Genomic DNA, 21,544 nt, shown 5'->3' on the forward strand with positions numbered 1-21,544 from the left:
TCCTGCCTCATTACACAGTACTAGATCTAAGATAGCCTGCTCCCTGGTTGGTTCCACAACATACTGTTCAAGGAAACTATCCCGGATACACTCTATGGACTCCTCCTCAAGGCTACCCTGGCCAATTTGCTTTGTCCAATCAATATGAAGGTTAAAATCACCCATGATTATTGCCGTTCCTTTTTTAAAGCCTCCATTATTTCTTGATTTATACTCTGTCCAACTATGTAGCTACTGTTAGGGGGCCTATAGACTACGACCACCAGCAACTTTTTCCCTTTATTATTCCTTATCTCCACCGAAACTGATTCAACCTCTTGATCCTCTGAGCCAATATCGTTTCTCACTAATGCAGTGATCCATCCTTTATTAACCTCCTTTTCCTTTCTGTCTGTCCTTCCAAATTGTCAAATACCCCTGAATATTTAGTTCCCCGTCCTGGTCACCTTGCAACCACATCTCTGTAATGGCTATCAGATCATACCCATTTGTATCTATTTGTGCCGTCAACTCATCTATTTTGTTACGAATGCTACGTGCATTTAGAGAAAGAGCTTTTACCCTTTTTTCCTGCTTGTTTCTTCTTTCCTTCAAACTCACTTTCTTCATTTTTGCTTTCTAATTCCAGCTTTACTCCCCTCCCCACTGAATCTATTCTCAGGTTCGCTTGTTTTGCTACATTAATAGTGCTATATAAATGATTAAAAGTTGTTATGTACAAGTTGTTGTGATGTACAAGTTGTTTGACATACAAGTTGTTGTTGCTTTTGCCCCGCACAAAGATGGCGGCCGGGGCGAGCTGTACGGGGCGGAAGTGGCGGCGTCTGGTTTCCGGCCGGGTGTGCAGGGCCGGTGGGTTGTTGTTGTAACGGTTGCCGTGGTATCTGACCGGTCCGAGGGAATGGAGCCACTGTCCCGGCCCGCGCTCCTGCTGCTCCTCCTGCTCCGCTCCGCCCCGCTGGCGGCCGCCGTTGAGCCCATCAGCATGGGCATCGCGGTCGGGGTGGCCACCGCGCTGACCGGCCTCCTCAGCACCTTCCCCACGCTCTACTGCAAGTTCCAGGAGTGCTGCGAGGCCCAGTGGGTGCAGCTCAACCTGACAGGTAATGCAGCAGGCCAACTGGGCCTGCACTGCACGGGGTATTTACAGAGTGTTTACAGTGCACGGGGTATTTACAGTGCATGGTATTTACAGTGCACGGGGTATTTACAGTGCACGGGGTATTTACAGTGCATGGTGCATTTATAGTGCATGGTATTTACAGTGTATTTACAGTGCACGGGGTATTTACAGTGCATGGTGCATTTATAGTGCATGGTATTTACAGTGTATTTACAGTGCACGGGGTATTTACAGTGCATGGTGCATTTATAGTGCATGGTATTTACAGTGTATTTACAGTGCACGGGGTATTTACAGTGCATGGTGCATTTATAGTGCATGGTATTTACAGTGTATTTACAGTGCACGGGGTATTTACAGTGCATGGTGCATTTATAGTGCATGGTGTTTACAGGGTATTTATAGTGGACGGGGTATTTACAGAGTATCTGCAGTGCACAGGGTATTTACAGTGTATTTACAGTGCACGGGGTATTTACAGGGTATCTGCAGTGCACAGGGTATTTACAGTGTATTTACAGTGCATGGGGTATTTACAGTGCATGGTGTATTTATAGTGCATGGTGTTTACAGGGTATTTATAGTGGATGGGGTATTTACAGAGTATTTACAGTGCACGGGGTATTTTACAGTGCACGGGGTATTTATAGTGCATGGTGTATTTATAGTGCATGGTATTTACAGGGTATTTATAGTGGATGGGGTATTTACAGAGTATTTACAGTGCACGGGGTATTTACAGTGCATGGTGTATTTATAGTGCATGATATTTACAGGGTATTTATAGTGGATGGGGTATTTACAGGGTATTTACAGTGCATGGTGTATTTATAGTGCATGGTGTTTACAGGGTATTTATAGTGGATGGGGTATTTACAGAGTATCTACAGTGCACGGGGTATTTACAGGGTATCTGCAGTGCACGGGGTATTTACGGCGGCGGGGTATCTGCAGCGCATGGGTATTTAGTGTATTTACTGGGTATTTACAGTGCTTGGGGTATTTCCAGTGCAGTGTATTTACAGTGAACAGGGTATTTACAGTGCAGGGTATTTACAGTGCAGGGATTTATAGTACACGGTATTTACAGTACACAGGGTATTTACAATGTATTTACAGTACAGGGTATTTACAATGTATTTACAGTACAGGGTATTTACAGTACACGGTATTTACAATGTATTTACAGTACACGATATTTACAGTACACAGGGTATTTACAGGGTATTTACAGTACACAGGGTATTTACAGTACACAGGGTATTTACAGGGTATTTACAGTGCAGGGTATTTACAGGGTATTTACAGTACCACAGGGTATTTACTCTTTTCTTGGGCAGTCCCTTGGAGTCGAGGATGACTTGCCTCCGCACTAAAATGAGTTCTTGGGACTGATGAGACCGATGCAGGATCTGCAGTCTCTGTCACAGGTGGGGCAGACAGTAGTTGAAGGGACGGGTGGGTGGGGTGCTTGGGTTGCCATGCGCTCTTTCCGCTGTTGGCACTTGGCTTCCGTGTGCTCACGGCAAAGAGACTTGAGGTCTTGGGCCAGGGATTTCCAGGTGTCGGTGGGGATGTTGCACTTCAGTTCATATTTACAATGTACGGGGTATTTACAATGCACAGGGTAATTATTTATAATATACAGGGGTATTTACAATGCACATAATACACAACATGCACAGTTTATTCACAATGTATGGGATATTTAAAATGCCCAGGGTATCTACAGTGCATGGGGTATCTGGAATGCACAGGATATCTAATTGGCCAAGGTATTTCCATTGCACAGGATATTTACAATGCACGTAATTCTTAACATACACAGTCGCCTTGGGACGTTTCACTACTTTATTGGCGCTATATAAATACATGTTGTTTATTTACAATGCACATAATACTTAACATTGCATGGGATATTTACAATGTACAGGCTATTTTGCAGCACCCCCCCCATTCTTGAGGGATAGCTATTATAATGATTGGCACTATGGTATGAATAATGCATATTTGCTAACGCAAATTATAATACCAATACAAGTTTTTAGAAGATTTCAATTGCCAATAATAATTTGATTCCAGATTGTAGTAAGAAGAAAGACAGACTTGCATTTCTATAGCGTCTTTCATGGCCTCCAGACATCCCAAAGCGCTTTACAGCTAATGATGTACTTTTGAAATGTAGTCACTGTTGTAATGCAGGTAATGTACAATTAATGTAATAGTTACTCATAGTTAGTTTGCAGATATTGTTTGGCTCTGGCTTTATTGCTCTCGCTGAGTATGGTTCCAGTTGTTGGATAATTCTAAAAGGGGGTTGGTTATCTATAACAACTTGCATTCATATAATGCCTTAAACGCAGGAAAAATGGCCCACAGTGCTTCACAGGAGTGTCAGGAAAACTGATGCGGCGCCAAGCAAGGTGACATTAGGACACGTGACCAAAAGCCTGGTCCAGGAGGTGGGGCTTTAACAACAACTTGTATAGCACCTTTAACGTAGTGAAACATCGCTTTTATCAGGCGCAAGAGTTTTCAGGACACTTGCTGGGCAAGATATGGCTAAATCCCACAATCTTGCCCATGCAAATGTCCTGGCTCCCGAAATACGGAAGATCTGCCAAGCTGGAGCTTGACAGATCGGAAAAGCTGGTTTTCAGCGCATGCGCATTGTGCGCTGAAAACCGGCTTTTGTGATGCCTTCCCGGGTCGGTACATACTCAGTATGAACCCGGGAGGCTGGAATTTCTGCCCCATTATGAGATGAAAAATTTTACTTCCCTTTGTCCCATCATTGGGAACTATCGCTTCAACCGCCCAAGTCCCACTCTCCAGAACCCTCGCTCTCAAATCGCTCTGATTCCCTCTCCTGCTTTAAAATCCTCCTTATTCTCAACCTTATTTTCAAATTCCTCCATGGCCTCGCCCCTCCCTATTTCTGTAATCTCCTCCAGCCCCACAACCCCCTAAGATATCTGCGCTCCTCTAATTCTGCCCTCTTGAGCATGATTATAATCGTTCAACCATTGGTGGCCGTGCCTTCTGTTGCCTAGGCCCCAAGCTCTGGAACTCCCTCCCTAAACCTCTCTATCTCTTTACTTCTCTTTCCTCCTTTAAGACGCTCCTTAAAACCTATCTCTTTGACTCTGCCGTAATTTCTTCTTATGTGGCTCGATGTCAACTTTACCTGTTTTGTCTTCTAACACTCCTGTGAAGCGCCTTGGGACGTTTTATTATGTTAAAGGCGCTATATAAATACAAGTTGTTGTTGAGATTCATGAGATCAACTGTGTATTGAAGACTGAAGGATGAAATGGGATAATTCATGACATTCTCAAAGTCAACAAATGATACAGTGAAAAGGGAAGTAAAATTGTGGCATGGTTACAGAACAATGAAAGAGTTATAGAGCCTAGCAGCAGTATGAGAGTGACATTAATAGATTTACACCACCTAAGGGGTAGGACATGATTGTCTTTTGGGGGGGGCGGGGCTGTGAGAACCCAATCATAGCTGGTGTTTCTGCATGTCCGCACTAACGGCCAGATACTTTCCCTGGTGACAGTATATAACTGGAGGGAGAAGAGGGATGGGGAGGAAATGAATTGTGAAATAATTCTGATCTTTGGCTGGAATACTGTGTCCCATTCTGGGTGCCACACTTCAGGAAGGATGTCAAGGCCTTGGAGAGGGTGCAGAGGAGATTTACTAGAATGGTACCAGGGATGAGGGACTTCAGTTATGCAGAGAGACTACAGAAGCTGGGGTTGTTCTCTTTAGAACAGAGAAGGTTAAGGGGAGATTTAATAGAGGTGTTCAAAATTATGAGGGGTTTTGTTGGAGTAGATCGGGAGAAACTGGTTCCACTAGCAGGAAGGTCGGTAACCAGAAGACACTGATTTAAGATAATTGGCAAAAGAATTAGAGGGGAGATGAGTAGTGTTTACGCAGCGAGTTGTTACGATCTGGAATGCCTGAAAGGGTGGTGGAAGGTTCAGTAGTAACTTCCATAAGGAAATTGTATAAATACTTGTAGGGGAAAAAATTGCAGGGCTATAGGGAAAGGGATGGGGGGTGGTGGTGGAAGATAGTGAAAGAGTTATCCAATTAGTCGCACAGAGCCAGCAAAGGCACGATGGGCCGAATGGCCTCCTTCTGTGCTGTATGATTCTATTCTAAAGATAATTTTTTAAACACTAAATGCATTTTATGAATAATGATGGCGAAACTGTGCTGTTAAAGGAATGTTTTTATTTGTGTGATGATCTGAGTCTTGTTTTATTTACACAACCAGGGTTGAAGACGGACTTGGAAAACAAACTGTTCGGACAACACATTGCCACGCAAGTAGTTTTGAAGGCGATCAAAGGTTTCTTGACTAATCCAACCCCCAAAAAGCCCCTCACTCTATCTCTACACGGCTGGACTGGGACAGGCAAGAACCTACTTAGTAAAATAATAGCCGAGAACATTTACAGAAACGGACTGGAGAGTGACTATGTCCACCAGTTTGTCTCCACTCTCCACTTCCCTCATCCTGAGCACCTCAGCCACTATAAGGTATGATTAAGCCTCGTGTTGTTCGATGGGACGTGATCAGTCAACTGCTTGCCACGGTTAAGGATCCGAAACAAAGTGAAGTTAGAGCCAGGGTTATGTGGAGAGTAGTGGCTACCCAGGAGTGAGTTATGGGCTGTATTTTAATTGAAGGGTTCAAATAGGCTCTATAAAATAATGGATACCCAGGAGTGAATTACAGGCTGTATTTTAATCAAAGGGTTCAAATGGGTTATGTATGAAATAATGGATACCCAAGGGTGAATTATGTTTAACTGAGGGGTTCAAGTGATGCCATTATCTGGAAACAAGATATCGCTTAAATCTCACAACAGCATCTGAACCCCAAGGTTTAATTAATCTAAAATCTCTCCCATGTCTTTTTTTTTTATAATGCATAGTGTAAAGTTGTTGGTCGTTTTATTTATTTTGTTCTATTCCTCTCCCTCCGCCGCCCTTCCCCCCCCCCCCCCCCCCCCCCCCGAATGTGGGCTACTAACTCCGTGATGTTGGTGACTTGGGTAACATTCTCGTTGAAGAATCAACGAGCGTGACGTAATTATTGCATTTATCAAGTGATGAGAATTAAACGTCAAAAAGAACAGCGCAGTACCAGCGCGTGTGGCCTGCAAGACACCAAACTCTAGGTTGATTCCTGAGATGAAGGGGTTGACTTATGAAGCAAGGTTGCGCCTATACTCATTGGAGTTTAGAATGGGAGGTGATCTTATTGAAACATATAAAATACTGAGTGGGCTCGACAGGGTAGATGCAGAGAGGATGTTTCCACTCGTGAGACATCTAGAACTAGAGGGTATAGTTTAAGAATAAGGGGTCGCCCATTTAGAACTGAGATGAGGATGAATTTCTTCTCTGAGGGTCGTGAGTCTGTGGAATTCTCGGCCCCAGAGAGCTGTGAAGGCTGGGTCATTGAATATATTTAAGGTGGAGATAGACAGATTTTTGAGCGATAAGGGAATGAAGGGTTATGGGCAGCGGGCAGGGAAGTGGAGCTGAGCCCAAGATCAGATCAGCCATGATCTTATTAAATGGCAGAGTAGGCTCGAGGGGCCGAATGGCCGACTCCTGCTCCTATTTCTTATGTTCTTGTGTAGTCTTTCAGGAGCAGTAGTTGCCCAGCTCATGAGACACTGTTTCAAGTGCTGTAAAGTGAGCCATATTTAATTTAAAGTAATTGATGTTGCAGTGATGAAAGTAATTAAGCATAGAACAGGAGGAGGCCATCAAGTCCCTCGAGCCTGTTCCGCCATTCAATGAGATCACGGCTGATCTGCGACCTAACTCCATATACCCGCCTTTGGCCCACATCCCACAATATCAAAAATATCAATCTCAGATTTAAAATCAACAATTGAACGAACATCAGTTGCCATTTGTGTGTAGAAGTCTTTCCTAATTTCACCCCTAAATGGTCTGGTTCTAATTTTTAGACTGCGCCCCCTAGTCCTAGACTCCCCTACCAGCTGAAATAGTTTCTTTCTATCTACCCTATCAGTTTCCCTTAATCTCCTGAGAACTTCGATCAAATCACTCTTTAACCTTCTAAATTCCAGGGAATGCAACCATAATTTGTGTAATCTCTCTCCGTAATTTAACCCTTCGAGTCCGGTTATTATTGTAAATCTGTGCTGCACTCCAAGGCCAATATATCCTTCCTCAGGTGTGGTACCCAGAACTGAACACAGTATCCAGGTGCGGTCTAATAGCGATGTTTATTATGGTTATAGAATCACAGAATCTTAAAATACAGATTGAGATCATTCGGCCCATCGTCTCTGCTGGCTCTTTGACAGAGCTATCTAATTAATTTAAGTCGCATTACAAGCCTTATGAAGGAAGGTTGAGCAGGTTGGGCCTGTACTCATTGGAGTTTAGAAGAATGAGAGGTGATCTTATTGAAACATATAAGATTCTGAGGGTGCTTGACAGGGTAGATGCTGAGAGGATGTTTCCCCTGGTGGGGGAATCTGGAACTAGGGGGCAAAGTTTCAGAATAAGGTGTTGCCCATTTAAAACGGAGATGAGGAGGAATTTCTTCTCTGAGGGTTGTGAATCTTTGGAATTCTCTACCCCAGAGAGCTGTAGAGGCTGGGTCAATGAATATATTTAAGGTGGAGGTCGACAGATTTTTGAACTACAAGGGAGTCAAGAGTTATGGGGAGCAGGCAGGGAAGTGGAGTTGAGGCCAAGATCAGATCAGCCATGATCCTATTGAATGGTGGAGCAGGCTCGAGGGTCCAAATGGCCTACTCCTGCTCCTATTCCTTAAGTTCTTAAGCACAGCAGTGGTGGAAGAAATACATTTTCCAAGTTGCGGCATGAAAGTTTTTATATCACGTGTTTAGTAATGATTAACATGATGCCATCCGTACTTGTGGAATTATCCTGAGTTTGTCTACATTAACTAACTCGATGCCCTTTGATACTGTTTATAGAACCTTAGAGTTGCTTCCTTGATAAGTATGTGATCTGGCAAGGTGAGGCACTCATTCGAATGGGTCTCCACAGAAACGGCAGCAATAACAATGGGGACTTTGATAGGCAGTAGCGATATCCAAATCATAAGAACATAAAAATAGGAGCAGGAGTAGGCCATTTGGTCCCTCGAGCCTGCTCCGCCATTCAATAAGATCATGGCTGATCTGATCATGGATTCAGCTCCACTTTCCTGCCCGCTCCCCATAACCCTTTGCTCCCTTACCACTCAAAAATCTATCTATCTGCACCTTTGAATATATTCAATGACCCAGCCTCCACAGCTCTCTGGGGTAGAGAATTCCAAAGATTCACGGCCCTCTGAGAGAAGAAATTCCTCCTCATCTCCATTTTAAATGGGTGACCCCTTATTCTGAAACTTTGCCCCCAATTCTAGATTTCCCCATGAGGGCTTGACCTGTCAAGTCCCCTCAGAATCTTATATGTTTCAATAAGATCACCTCTCATTCTTCTAAACTCCAATGAGTATAGGCCCAATGTGCTCAACCTTCTTCATATGACAACCCCTTCATCTCAGGAATCAATCTCGTGAACCTTCTCTGAACTGCCTCCAGTGCAAGTATATCCCTCCTTAAATAAGGAGACCAAAACTGTACGCAGTACTCCAGGTGTGGTCTCACCAATGCCGTGTAGCCGAGCTTCCCTACTTTTATACTCCATCCCCCTTACAATCCACGTAAAATGTCCATGTGAGATTGTGTTTCGAGTGTGGGAGTGGGAGCGTCACATGGTGTTCATGTATATCTGTCAAGCGAAGGATTGGCAAAAATCACCACAGGTGTCTTATGCAGATTGAATCACATTTAAAAGGGAATCCAAATAATCGCTCAAAGTAGCAAAATAGTAAAGAGTACGGGGAAAGAGCAGCAAACGGAGATTAAAGTAGATAGTTCTGGAGTGGAGCTGCCAGTGGCACAGGCACGATGGCCCAATCTAGCCCCTTTCTATGCTTAGATTTCTATGATGCATGTCCTGACTTCACAAAATCACATTGCATCATTTGCAACAGATGTCCCTCCATCACTGTACTCTTGTCTCTAGCAGCCGAGCCTTGCTATTAGAGTGGCATTTTGTTCATGCCACACTAAAAGAAAGACTTGTATTTTTATAGCGCCTTTCATGACCTCCAGATGCCCCTAAGCGCTTTCATAAGAATCATAAGAAATAGGAGCAGGAGTCGGCCACCTGGCCCCTGGAGCCTGCTCCACCATTCAATAAGATCATGGCTGATCTGATCATGGACTCAGCTCCACTTCCCGGCCCGCTCCCCATAACCCCTTATTCCCTTATCACTCAAAAATCTGTCCATCTCCGCCTTAAATATATCCAATGACCCAGCCTCCACAGCTTTCTGGGGCAGAGAATTCCATAGATTTACAACCCTCTGAGAGAAGAAATTCCTCCTCATCTCAGTTTTAAATGGATGGCCCCTGATTCTGAGACTATGTCCCCTAGTTTTAGTTTCCCCTATGAGTGGAAATGTGCTCTCTGTATCCACCTTGTCGAGCCCCCTCATTATTTTATCTGTTTCGATAAGATCACCTCTCATGCTTCTGAACTCCAATAAGTAAAGGCCAACCTACTCAACCTATCTTCATAAGTCAACCCCCTCACCTCCAGAATCAAACTCGGTGAACCTTTACAGCCAATGTAGTACTTTTTGAAGTGTAGTCACTGTTGTAATGTAGGAAACGCAGCAGCCAATTTGCGCATAGCAAGCTCCCACAAACAGCAATGTGATAACGACCAGATATTCCGTATTGTGATGTTGGTTGAGGGCTGAATATTGGCCAGGACACCGGGGTTAACTACCCTGCTCATCTTCGAAATAGTGCCATGGGATCTTTTACGTCCACCTGAGAGCAGACGAGGCCTCAGTTTAACGTCTCATCCGAAAGACATCATTTCCGACAGTGTGGCGCTCCTTCAACACTGCATTGGGAGTGTTAGCCGAGATTTTTGTGCTCGAGTCTCTGGAGTGGGACTTGAACCCACAACCTTCTGACTCACAGGTGAGTGAATGTGCTGCCCACTGAGCCACTGGCTGACACCGGGGCAACAGTGCTGTAATCACAATCAGCCCTGACTCGAGGCAACATGCTATCATGCCAGCGATACTGTATGAAACAGAGTTGGTGCTGTGAATAGGTGTGGAGGTGGCGAGTGGGTAGCGACGGGAAAAGCAATGCCACCTCTGTGAATATATATTATACAAAAATAAATTTTCCCCCTCAGGAGCAGCTACAGAAATGGATTCGCGGTAATGTTACCTTGTGCGGCAGGTCCATGTTCATTTTTGATGAAATGGACAAAATGCAAGCGGGACTTATTGACGCCATTAAGCCTTACTTGGACTACTACGATAACATTGATGGAGTGGTGTACCGGAAGGCCATATTCCTTTTCCTGAGGTAAGTCCACGTTTGTTTATTGTAAAAGTGGAGGGCAGAGAAACGCAAGGCAAAAATCAAAAAGGGCCACATTACAGCAAAATTCTACAGGGGCAAAGTGTGTTAAAAAGACAAGCCTGAAGGCTCTGTGCCTCAATGCGAGGAGTATCTGTAATAAGGTGGACCAATTAACTGCACAGGCAGCAATTAATGAATATGATATAATTGGCATCACGGAGACATGGCTCCAGGGTGACCAAGGCTGGGAACTCAACATCCAGGGGTATTCAACATTCAGGAAGGATAGACAGAAAGGAAAAGGAGGTGAGGTAGTGTTGCTGGTTAAAGAGGAAATTAACGCAATAGTGAGGAAGGACATTAGCTTGGATGATGTGGAATCTGTATGGGTGGATCTGCGGAATACCAAAGGGCAGAAAACGCTAGTGGGAGTTGTGTACCGACCACCAAACAGTAATAGTGAGGTTGGGGACAGCATCAAACAAGAAATTAGGGATGTGTGCAATAAAGGTACAGCAGTTATCATGGGCGACTTTAATCTACATATAGATTGGGCTAATCAAACAGGTAGCAATATGGTGGAGGAGGATTTCCTGGAGTGTATTAGGGATGGTTTTCGAGACCAACTAGAGGGCGGCCATCCTAGACTGGGTGATGTGTAATGAGAAAGGACTAATTAGCAATCTTGTTGTGCGAGGCCCCTTGGGGAAGAGTGACCATAACATGGTAGAATTCTTCATTAAGATGGAGAGTGACACAGTTAATTCAGAGACTAGAGTCCTGAACTTAAGGAAAGGTAACTTCGATGGTATGAGAAGTGAATTGGCTAGAATAGACTGGCAAATGGTACTTCAAGGGTTGACGGTGGATAGGCAATGGCAAACATTTAAAGATCACGTGGGTGTACTTCAACAATTGTACATCCCTGTTTGGAGTAAAAATAAAACGGGGAAGGTGGCTCAACCGTGGCTAACAAGGGAAATTAAGGATAGTGTTAAATCCAAGGAGGAGGCATATAAATTGGCCAGAAAAAGCAACAAACCTGAGGATTGGGAGAAATTTATAATTCAGCAGAGGAGGACAAAGGGTTTAATTAGGAGGAGGGAAATAGAGTATGAGAGGAAGCTTGCCGAGAACATAAAAACTGCAAAAGCTTCTATAGATATGTGAAGAGAAAAAGATTAGTGAAGACAAACGTAGGTCCCTTGCAGTCAGATTCAGGTGAATTTATAATGGGGAACAAAGAAATGGCAGACCAGTTGAACAAATACTTTGGTTCTGTCTTCACGAAAGAAGACATAAATAACCTTCCGGAAATACTATGGGACCGAGGGTCTAGTGAGAAGGAGGAACTGAAGGAAATCCTTATTAGTCAGGAAAATGTGTTAGTGAAATTGATGGGATTGAAGGCTGATAAATCCACGGGACCCGATAGTCTACATCCCAGAGTACTTAAGGAAGTCGCCCTAGAATTGGATGCATTGGTGATCATTTTCGAACAGTCTGTTGACTCTGGATCAGTTCCTATGGACTGGAGGGTAGCTAATGTATCACCACTTTTTAAAAAAGGAGGGAGAGAAAAAAACGTGTAATTATAGACCGGTTAGCCTGACATCAGTAGTGGGGAAAATGTTGGAATCAATTATTAAAGATGAAATAGCAGCGTATTTGGAAAGCAGTGACAGGATTGGTGCAAGTCAGCATGGACTTATGAGGGGGAAATCATGCTTGACAAATCTTCTGGAATTTTTGGAGGATGTAACTAGTAGAATGGACAAGGGAGAACCAGTGGATGTGGTGTATTTGGACTTTCAAAAGGCTTTTGACAACGTCCCACACAAGAGATTGGTGTGCAAAATTAAAGCACATTGTATTGGAGGTAATGTACTGATGTGGATAGAGAACTGGTTGGCAGACAGGAAGCAGAGAGTTGGGATAAACGGGTTCTTTTCAGAATGGCAGGCAGTGACTAGTGGGGTGCTGCAGGGCTCAGTGCTGGGACCCCAGCTCTTTACAATATACATTAATGATTTGGATGAAGGAATTGAGTGTAATATCTCCAAGTTTGGAAATGACACTAAGCTGGGTGGCGGTGTGAGCTGTGAGGAGGATGCTAAGAGGCTGCAGGGTGACTTGGACAGGTTAGGTGAGTGGGCAAATGCATGGCAGATGCAGTATAATGTGGATAAACGTGAAGTTATTCACTTTGGGGGCAAAAACACGAAGACAAAATATTATCTGAATGCTGGCAGATTAGGAAAAGGGGAGGTGCAACGAGACCTGGGTGTCATGGTACATCAGTCATTGAAAGTTGGCATGCAGGTACAGCAGGAGGAGAAGAAGGCAAATGGTATGTTGGCCTTCATAGCTAGGGGATTTGAGTATAGGAGCAGGGAGGTCTTACTGCAGTTGTACAGGGCCTTGGTGAGGCCTCACCTGGAAAATTGTGTTCAGTTTTGGTCTCCTAATCTGAGGAAGGACGTTCTTGCTATTGAGGGAGTGCAGCGAAGGTTCACCAGACTGATTCCCGGGATGGCAGGACTGACATATGAGGAGAGACTGGATCGACTGGGCCTGTATTCACTGGAGTTTAGAAGGATGAGAGGGGATCTCACAGAAACATATAAAATTCTGACAGGACTGGACAGGTTAGATGCAGGAAGAATGTTCCCGATGTTGGGGAAGTCCAGAACCAGGGGATACAGTCTAAGGATAAGAGGTAAGCCATTTAGGACTGAGATGAGGAGAAACTTCTTCACTCAGAGAGTTGTTAACCTGTGGAATTCCCTACCGCCGAGACTTGTTGATGCCAGTTCATTGGATATATTTAAGAGGGAGTTAGATATGGCCCTTATGGCTAAAGGGATCAACGGGTATGGAGAGAAAGCAGTAAAGGGGTACTGAGGTGAATGATCAGCCATGATCTTATTGAATGTTGGTCCAGGCTCGAAGGGCCGAATGGTCTACTCCTGCACCTATTTTCTACGTTTCTAAACCACATGGACACAGTCGGTCATCGACTTAAATCAATCGCTTTACAAAGTGAATGAGAATTTTTTTTTTTAAATGTAGCTGGGTAAACCAGCCCACTTCAATACAGACAAGCGTAAATGTATTGCACGTCGGAGGAAAGATTTGTTGAGAAAGACTTGCATTTCTACACTGCCTAGGTTCACTAGATTGATTCCTGGGATGAGAGGGTTCATAGAAATTTACAGCACGGAAGGAGGCCATTTCGGCCCATCGTGTCCGTGCCGGCCGACAAAGAGCTACCCAGCCTAATCCCACTTTCCAGCTCTTGGTCCGTATCCCTGCAGGTTACGGCACTTCAAGGGCACATCCAAGTATTTTTAAATGTGGTGAGGGTTTCTGCCTCTACCGCCCTTGCAGGCAGTGAGTTTTAGACGCTCACCATCCTCTGGGTGAAAAAATTCCCCCTCAAATCCTCTCGAAACCTCGTGCCAATTACTTAAATCTATGCCCCCTAGTTGTTGACTCCTCTGCTAAGGGAAATGGGTCCTTTCTCTCTGCTCTATCTAGGCCCCTCATAGTTTTATACACCTCAATAAGGTTGTCCTATGAGGAGAGATTGAGTAGATTGGGCCGATGCTGTCTGGAGTTTAAACTGAGGTGTGATCTCATTGATACAAGATTTTGAGAGGGCTTGACAGGGAAGATGCCAGGAAGCTGTTTCCCCTGGCTGGTGACTCTAGAGCAGGGGGGGGGGGGCACAGTCTCAGGAAAAGTCGGTCATTTAAGACTGAAATGAGGAGGAATTTCTTCACTCAGAGATGTGAATCTTTGGAATTCTCTGCCCCAGAGTACTGTGGATGCTGCATCGCTGAGTGTATTCAAGGCCGAGATAAATAGATTTTTAGACTCTCGGGAAATCAAGGGATATGGGGATCGGGTGGGAGTTGATATTGAAGATCAACCATGGTCTTATTGAATGGCGGAGCAAGTTTGATGCACCATACGGTCTATTCATGTTCCTAATTCTTATATTCTTGTGTTCTTCCACGATCTTGGCATGCCCCAAAGCACTTTACAGCCAATGAAGTACTTTTTGAAGTGTAGTCACTGTTGTAACGCGGAAAATGCGGCAGCCAAATTGCGCACAGCAAATTCCAACAAACAGCAACGTGATGATGACCAGATAATCTGTTTTGGTGATGTTAGTTGAGGGATAAATATTGGCCCGGGACATTGGAGAGGAATCCCCTGCTCTTATAGAATAGAATCATAGAATAATTACAGCTCAGAAGAAGGCCATTTAGCCCATCGAGCCAGTGCCAGCTCTCTGCAAGAGCACTTCAACTAGTTCCACTCCCCTGCCCTTTCCCCGTAGTCCTGCAAATTATTTTCCTTCAGGTACTTATCCAATTCCCTTTTGAAAGACACACTTTAATCTGCCTCCAACACCCTTTCAGGCAGTGAATTCCAGATCTTAACCACTCACTAATTTTCGAAATAGCACCGTGGAATCTTTTACATCTGACAGAGCAGATGGGGCCTCGGTTTAACATCTCATCCGAAAGACGGCACCTCCAACAGTGCAGCGCTCACTCAGCACTGCACTGGAGTGTCAGCCTGGATTTTGTGCTCAAGTCTCTGGAGTCCCACTGAGGTGGATAATGGAGGAGAGGCGTTTAAGGAGGGTAGTGTGGTTAACCAAAGGCTGCACTGGGGTTGAGTAGGACGAGGAGGGATAATGCACCATGGCTGAAAGTCACAGAGGATGTACTTTGTGACTAGCTAGGTACTTCGTTTTACACACTGCAGTTTTCCATTGTGTGTTTGTCCTAACTTCTCTGTTGTGAACAGCAATGCAGGTGGAGAAAGGATAACTGAGAGTACGCTGGACTTTTGGCACAAAGGAAGAAAAAGGGAGGACATTCTCTTGAAAGACCTTGAGAGTAAAGTGTCCATTGGAGTCTTCAATAACAAAAAGAGTAAGTGTGTTGGCCACATTTTAGCAGGGTTTGACATGGGCTGCACTGGTTAGAAACATAGAAAATAGGTGCAGGAGTAGGCCATTCGGCCCTTCGAGCCTGCACCGCCATTCAATGAGTTCATGGCTGAACATGCAACTTAAGTACCCCATTCCTGCTTTCTCGCCATACCCCTTGATCCCCCTAGTAGTAAGGACTACATCTAACTCCTTTTTGAATATATTTAGTGAATTGGCCTCAACAACTTTCTGTGGTAGAGAATTCCACAGGTTCACCACTCTCTGAGTGAAGAAGTTTCTCCTCATCTCGGTCCTAAATGGCTTACCCCTTATCCTTAGACTGTGACCCCTGGTTCTGGATCCTTAGACTGTGACCCCTGGTTCATCTTTTCGGCACTGGATCTCCTCCACACAAATTGAATAGTGAGCACTTTTGCTTAGGAACTGGAGGAAATATGCAATGAGGAGCAAGAAAAAATTCATCAGTTGTTGGAAACCCTTTGTAAGCAACATGTGCCAATATGGATGTTTTCAAGAGTGTAAACTGTGCCATTGCTTTTCGGTTCACCAAATTTACTCTTGAATAAGCTGACACGCTGTTCCAGTGGTGCCAGTAGCCTTCTGGTATCTAGCTCAATTTTTTTTTAATTCATAGAATCACAGAAATTAACAGCACAGAAGGAGGCCATTTCGGCCCATTGTGTCCGTGCCAGCCGACAGCCAGCCCAATCCACTTTCCAGCACTAGGTCCGTAGACCTGTAGCTTACTGCACTTCAAGTGCACATCCAAGTACTTTTTAAATATAGTGAGGATTTCTGCCTCTACCACCCTTTCAGGCAGTGAGTTCCAGACCCCCACCACCCTCTGGGTGAAGAAATTTCCCCAAATTCCCTCTAAACCCCACACCAATTACTTTAAATCTATGCCCCCTGATTGTTGACCCCTCTGCTAAGGGAAAAAGGTCCTTCCTATTCACTGTATCTAGGCCCCTCATTATTTTATACACCTCAGTAAGGTCTCAACTCAGTCTCCTCTGTTCTTAAAAAAAAACAAACCCAGCCTATCCAATCTTTCCTCATAGCTAAACTTCTCCAATCCAGGCAACATCCTTGTAAATCTCCTCTGTATCCTCTGTAGTTTAATCACATCTTTCCTGTAATGTGGTGACCAGATTCTGTGATGGCAATACTCTAACTGTGACCTAACCAGTGTTTTATACAGTTCAAGTATAACCTCTCAGCTCTTGTATCCTATGCCTTGGCTAATAAAGGCAAGTATTCCGTGTGCCTTTTTAACTGGAGAGGAATTTTCCCAGATTTTTTTCCCCAATTGGCCTGTGTTTGTATCTTTTTTTGCCTCTCCCAGGAGATTGTATGGCTCCGGGTGGGGTGGAGTGTAAAATGTTGCAATACATGGAGTATCGCACATGTGGGGGGCGGACTGGTTAGGCCGGATGCTCTTTACCTGTCTGCCATTGTTCATTGTTCATAGGTTTATATGTAACCTTCAGAGCTGTTGACCGAGGGCCGTGTGGCTCTTTGTTGGCCAGCACGGATACGATGGGCCGGAATGGCCTCCTTCTGCACTGTAAATTTTTATGTTTCTATGTTAACCACCTTATCTACCTGGCCTGCTACCTTCAGGAATCTGTGGACATGCACTCACAGGTCCCTTTGTTCTTCCACCCTTCTCAGTGGCCTACCATTTAATGTGTATTCCCTTGCCTTATTAGCCCTCCCCAAATACATTACCTCACACTTCTCAGGATTGAATTCCATTTGCCACTATTCTGCCCACCTGACCATTCATTGATATCTTCCTGCAGTCTACAGCTTTCTTCTTCATTGTCAATTACACAGCCAATTTTTGTATCATCTGCAAACTTCTTAATCATACCCCCTACATGCAAGTCTAAATCATTGATATATACCACAAAAAGCAAGGGAACGAGTACTGAGCCCTGAAGAACCCCACTGAAAACAGCCTTCCAGTCACAAAATCACCCATCAACCATTACCCATTGCTTCCTGCCTCTGAGCCAATTTTGGATCCAACTTGCCACTTTGCCTTGGATCCCATGGGCTTTTATTTTCGTGACCATTCTGCCATGTGGGACCTTATCAAAAGCCTTGCTAAAATCCATATATACTACATCAAACGCACTACCTTCATCGACCCTCCTTGTTACCTTCTCAAAAAATTCAAATCAAGTTAGTCAGACATGACCTTCCCTTAACAAGTCTTTGATTAACGTCTATTTCTAAATGACGATTTATCCTGTCCCTCAGAATTTTTGGCAGTAATTTTCCCACCACTGAGCTTAGGCTGACTGGCCTGTAATTTGTTCATGGGATGTGGGCATCGCTGGCAAGGCTAGCATTTTATGCCCATCCTTAATTGCCCTTGAGAAGCTGGTGGCGATCCGCCTTCTTGAACCGCTGCAGTTCCTGAGTATACCTCTTTGTAGCGGTTTGGTACAACTGTGTGGCTTGCTGGGTCATTTCAGAGGGCAGTTAAGAGTCAACCACATTGCTGTGGGTCTGGAGTCACACATAGGCCAGACCGGGTAAGGGCGGCAGATTTCCTTCCCTAAAGGACATGAGTGAACCAGATGGGTTTTTGTGACAATCCGGTAGTTTCACGGTCACCATTATTGATACTAGCTTTTTTATTCCCGATTTATTTAATTAACTGAATTTAAATTCCCCAGCTGCCGCGGTGGGATTTGAACTCGTGTCTCCGGATCGTTAGTCCAGGCCTCTGGATTACTAGTGTAGTAACATAAAAGAAAGCAAGACTTGCATTCACGTAGCGCTTTTCACGACCATCGGAGGTCTCAAAGCACTTTGCAGCCAATGATGTACTTTTTGAAGTGTAACATAGAAACATAGAAAATAGGTGCAGGAGTAGGACCTCGACTTAACGTCTCATCCGAAAGTCGGCACCTCTGACAGTGCAGCACTCCCTGAGCACTGCACTGGAGTGTCAGCCTAGCTTCATGTGCTCAAGTCCCTGGAGTAGGACTTGAACCCACAACCTTCTGACTCCGAGGCAAGAGTGCTACCCACTGAGCCACAGCTGACAGTGTGCTATACTATAACTACTACGCTACCCTACCCAGTTATGTAGTGGCCATTCTTCATGCATCAATTTAGAGGGCGAGTGTCGGGAGACTGCTCTCGGCCAAGCCTGCTGGAGACTGGGTGGGCACGATTTGTCAGTACATCAGGGGAATGGTAGCATGGTGGTAATGTTATGGGACTAGTAATCCAGAGGCCTGGACTAAAAATCCAGGAGTCGTGAGTTCAAATCCCACCAAGGCAGCTGGGGGGAATTTAAATCCAGTTAATTTAGTAAATATGGAACAAAAAGCTCGTGTCAGTAATAGTGACCATAAAACTACCGGATTGTCGTAAAAACCCATCTGGTTCACTAATGTCCTTTAGGGAAGGGAATCTGCCGTCCTTACCCGGTCTAGGCCTATATGTGACTCCAGACCCACAACAATGTGGTTGACTCTTAACTGCCCCTCTGAAATGGCCTAGCGAGCCACTCGAGGGCAATTAGGGATGGGCAATAAATGCTGGCCTTGTCAGTGGCGCCCACATCTCGTGAATAAATTTTTTTTTAAAAACATCTTTGGATTTGAATCCATCCTGGATGAGCTACCTACCTCCTGCCTCTTTACTGAATACAGGCAGACAATAGGCTGTCAAGACTCTGCCCACCTTGGAGCAGTATGAGTGTGAATTGACTTCCTCTCTCTTCCTATGACACCTGTCCTAATAGTTGAGTTTGGAAACTCCCTGCATCAACAACAGCACCTTTAATGTAGTACAACATCCCAAGGCACTTTACAGGAGCGTTATCAAACAAAATCTGACACCACGCCACATGCGGAGATCTTAGGGCAGGAGGTAGGTTTTAAGGAGCGTCTTTAAGGAGGAGAGAGAGGCAGAGAGGTTTAGGGAGGGCATTCCAGAGCTTAGGGCCCAGGTAGCTGAAGGCACAGCCGCCAATGGTGGGGCGAAGGAAGTGGGGGATGCACAAAAGGTCAGAATTGGAGGAGCGCAGAGGTCTTTGGGGGGGGGGATTCGAAAACAAGGACGAGAAATTTTAAAACCGAGGCTCGTTGGACCTTGAGCCAGGACTTGTAGACGGATAGCCATAGCGGTGTGGATGAAATTCAACTCAAAACGTGTAACGTGATCGAGAAACTTTGCCTGTTGTCGACCGGAAAAAATTTAATCCAGGTAACCTGATTCATTTTTTTCTTTTGTTGGATAGGTGGGTTCTGGCACACCAGCCTCATTGACAAAAACCTGGTCGACTACTTTGTCCCTTTCCTGCCCCTGGAGTACAAACACGTGAAGCTGTGCGTCAGGGAGGAATTGAAAGCCCGGGGTTACGAGGAGGACGAGCACATCATTACTGAAATAGCCGATGAAATGACATACTTTCCAGAGAGCGAAAAGATTTATTCAGACAAAGGCTGCAAAACTGTGGCCACCAAGGTGGACTTTTACTTGTAGCGTGTGCTTGTGTGTGTGTGTTTTTTTTAAAATTGAAAATACTTGGTTTTTCTACACTGGGCACTTTTTTTATATATACATATATATAAAATAATTAAAATCGATGGGGCCATTGTGTGCTGCAGTTGATGTCGCTGATAATCTGCCTTGGGAGGGTGTGGATAACACCTGTACGGCCCCTTGAGGCTGCTTTCACCCTATCTGAGTTTGCCGCAGGTTGTTCTTGTGACGATATCAAGCTGCTATTTACCAATCGGGAGTGTCACGCTTTGTTTACATAGTGGTGAAGTAATTGGTTGAAATTATAACACAGCAGTCAGTGATCAGGCTGTTGCAAAATCTTCCAATCAGATAATTTGATGTGAAAACTTAACCTCTGAGTAAATATCCGCTAGCCTGTGCACCTTGCTGTGAAATCTGCTGATGTATTGTAACTTTATTCCCCCTCCCCGGAGTTACAGTGAGAAAAGATTCCACCCCATGCACCAAGTTACTCAACTTTAGTCTTTGCAGTGGACATGAGTTTACAGGGAAAAAGCTTGTCCCAAATGAGCCTTTTGACGACAGAATTACTTTTTTCAGTTCTTCTGTTCCTTTACACGGAAAATCCGAGGGAGCTTGTGCCTCAACATTTTCACAGGTCGAAGATGTAAAGATGGAACTTTGGTACATTTTATGTTTTAATCAGGTCAGTTAAAATAGCGACACACCCCTCAAAAAGGGTGTACTTTGTGTCTGTTTTCAGCAGTTGCAACTGCTGTACAAAATAATTAATGCAGATAACTGGACAACCCTGGTGCCATTTGTAGCGTCCAATTACGTGACTAGCTCAATATAAAGAAAAATACATACTATGTATTAAATCTATTACAGTGTGACATTTTTTTAACTAATTTTTTTCACTGTTAATAGGAATTTTTTTTAATTAAATTTTAACATGTGAGAACACGTGTGTTATTTTTTCAGATTGTTTTTGACTCTGGGGAATTTTTGTGAATTGCACTTCCAAGGCAATTTGTGTTTAAAATAACACGAGCGTTAAAAATTAAATTCAATAATACAAATTTAGAGGCCTTCTTATCAGTCTGCAGGAAACCCAGGACTAGATTGTACGGCAGATTCACATTTCAGTTATGGTGTCGGCCTTTGGCTCAGTGGGCAGCACTCTCTGGCCACCGTGAGTCAGAAAGTTGTGGGTTCAACACCAATGATCCCGCTAAGCTGCGCCGCCGCCATGCAGCGGTCTGGCGGACCTGCGCAGGCCGCTCTCTGGCTTTAATACGAGAAAAGCCACGCGTGCACGAAAATATGAAGGGGCCACGCAGGCAATTAAAGGGCCCGCACACCCAAAATAAATGAGAGGGAAACATTGTTCAAGACCCACTCCAGAAAGAATTACATGGGGTATACGACACAGTAGCAAGCCATTCAGCTCAGCCAGTCCATGCCAATGTT

At 44.5% G+C, this 21,544-nt stretch overlaps 1 protein-coding gene across 1 annotated transcript; it reads left to right on the forward strand.

The window, feature by feature from the left end:
- Positions 1 to 848: 848 nt before the first annotated feature.
- LOC139232863 (torsin-1A-like) lies at positions 849 to 20,963 on the forward strand. Its single transcript, XM_070863352.1, has 5 exons — positions 849 to 1,103; positions 5,418 to 5,683; positions 10,433 to 10,608; positions 15,430 to 15,557; positions 19,845 to 20,963. Exons 1-5 carry the CDS (start codon positions 902 to 904, stop codon positions 20,087 to 20,089), a joined length of 1,017 nt encoding a protein of 338 aa, XP_070719453.1. The 5' UTR covers positions 849 to 901; the 3' UTR covers positions 20,090 to 20,963.
- Positions 20,964 to 21,544: the final 581 nt, after the last annotated feature.

The sequence above is a fragment of the Pristiophorus japonicus genome, chromosome 20 (genome assembly GCF_044704955.1).
Source record: "Pristiophorus japonicus isolate sPriJap1 chromosome 20, sPriJap1.hap1, whole genome shotgun sequence".
NCBI lineage: Eukaryota > Metazoa > Chordata > Chondrichthyes > Pristiophoridae > Pristiophorus > Pristiophorus japonicus.

Bases quoted from the DNA above. Each gene is read 5' to 3' on its own strand.
- LOC139232863 (XM_070863352.1), top strand. From the start codon at position 902: ATGGAGCCACTGTCCCGGCCCGCGCTCCTGCTGCTCCTCCTGCTCCGC. The intron at 5,684-10,432 runs GTATGATTAAGC...TTTCCCCCTCAG, and splicing joins AGCACCTCAGCCACTATAAG to GAGCAGCTACAGAAATGGAT. The intron at 10,609-15,429 runs GTAAGTCCACGT...TGTTGTGAACAG, and splicing joins GCCATATTCCTTTTCCTGAG to CAATGCAGGTGGAGAAAGGA.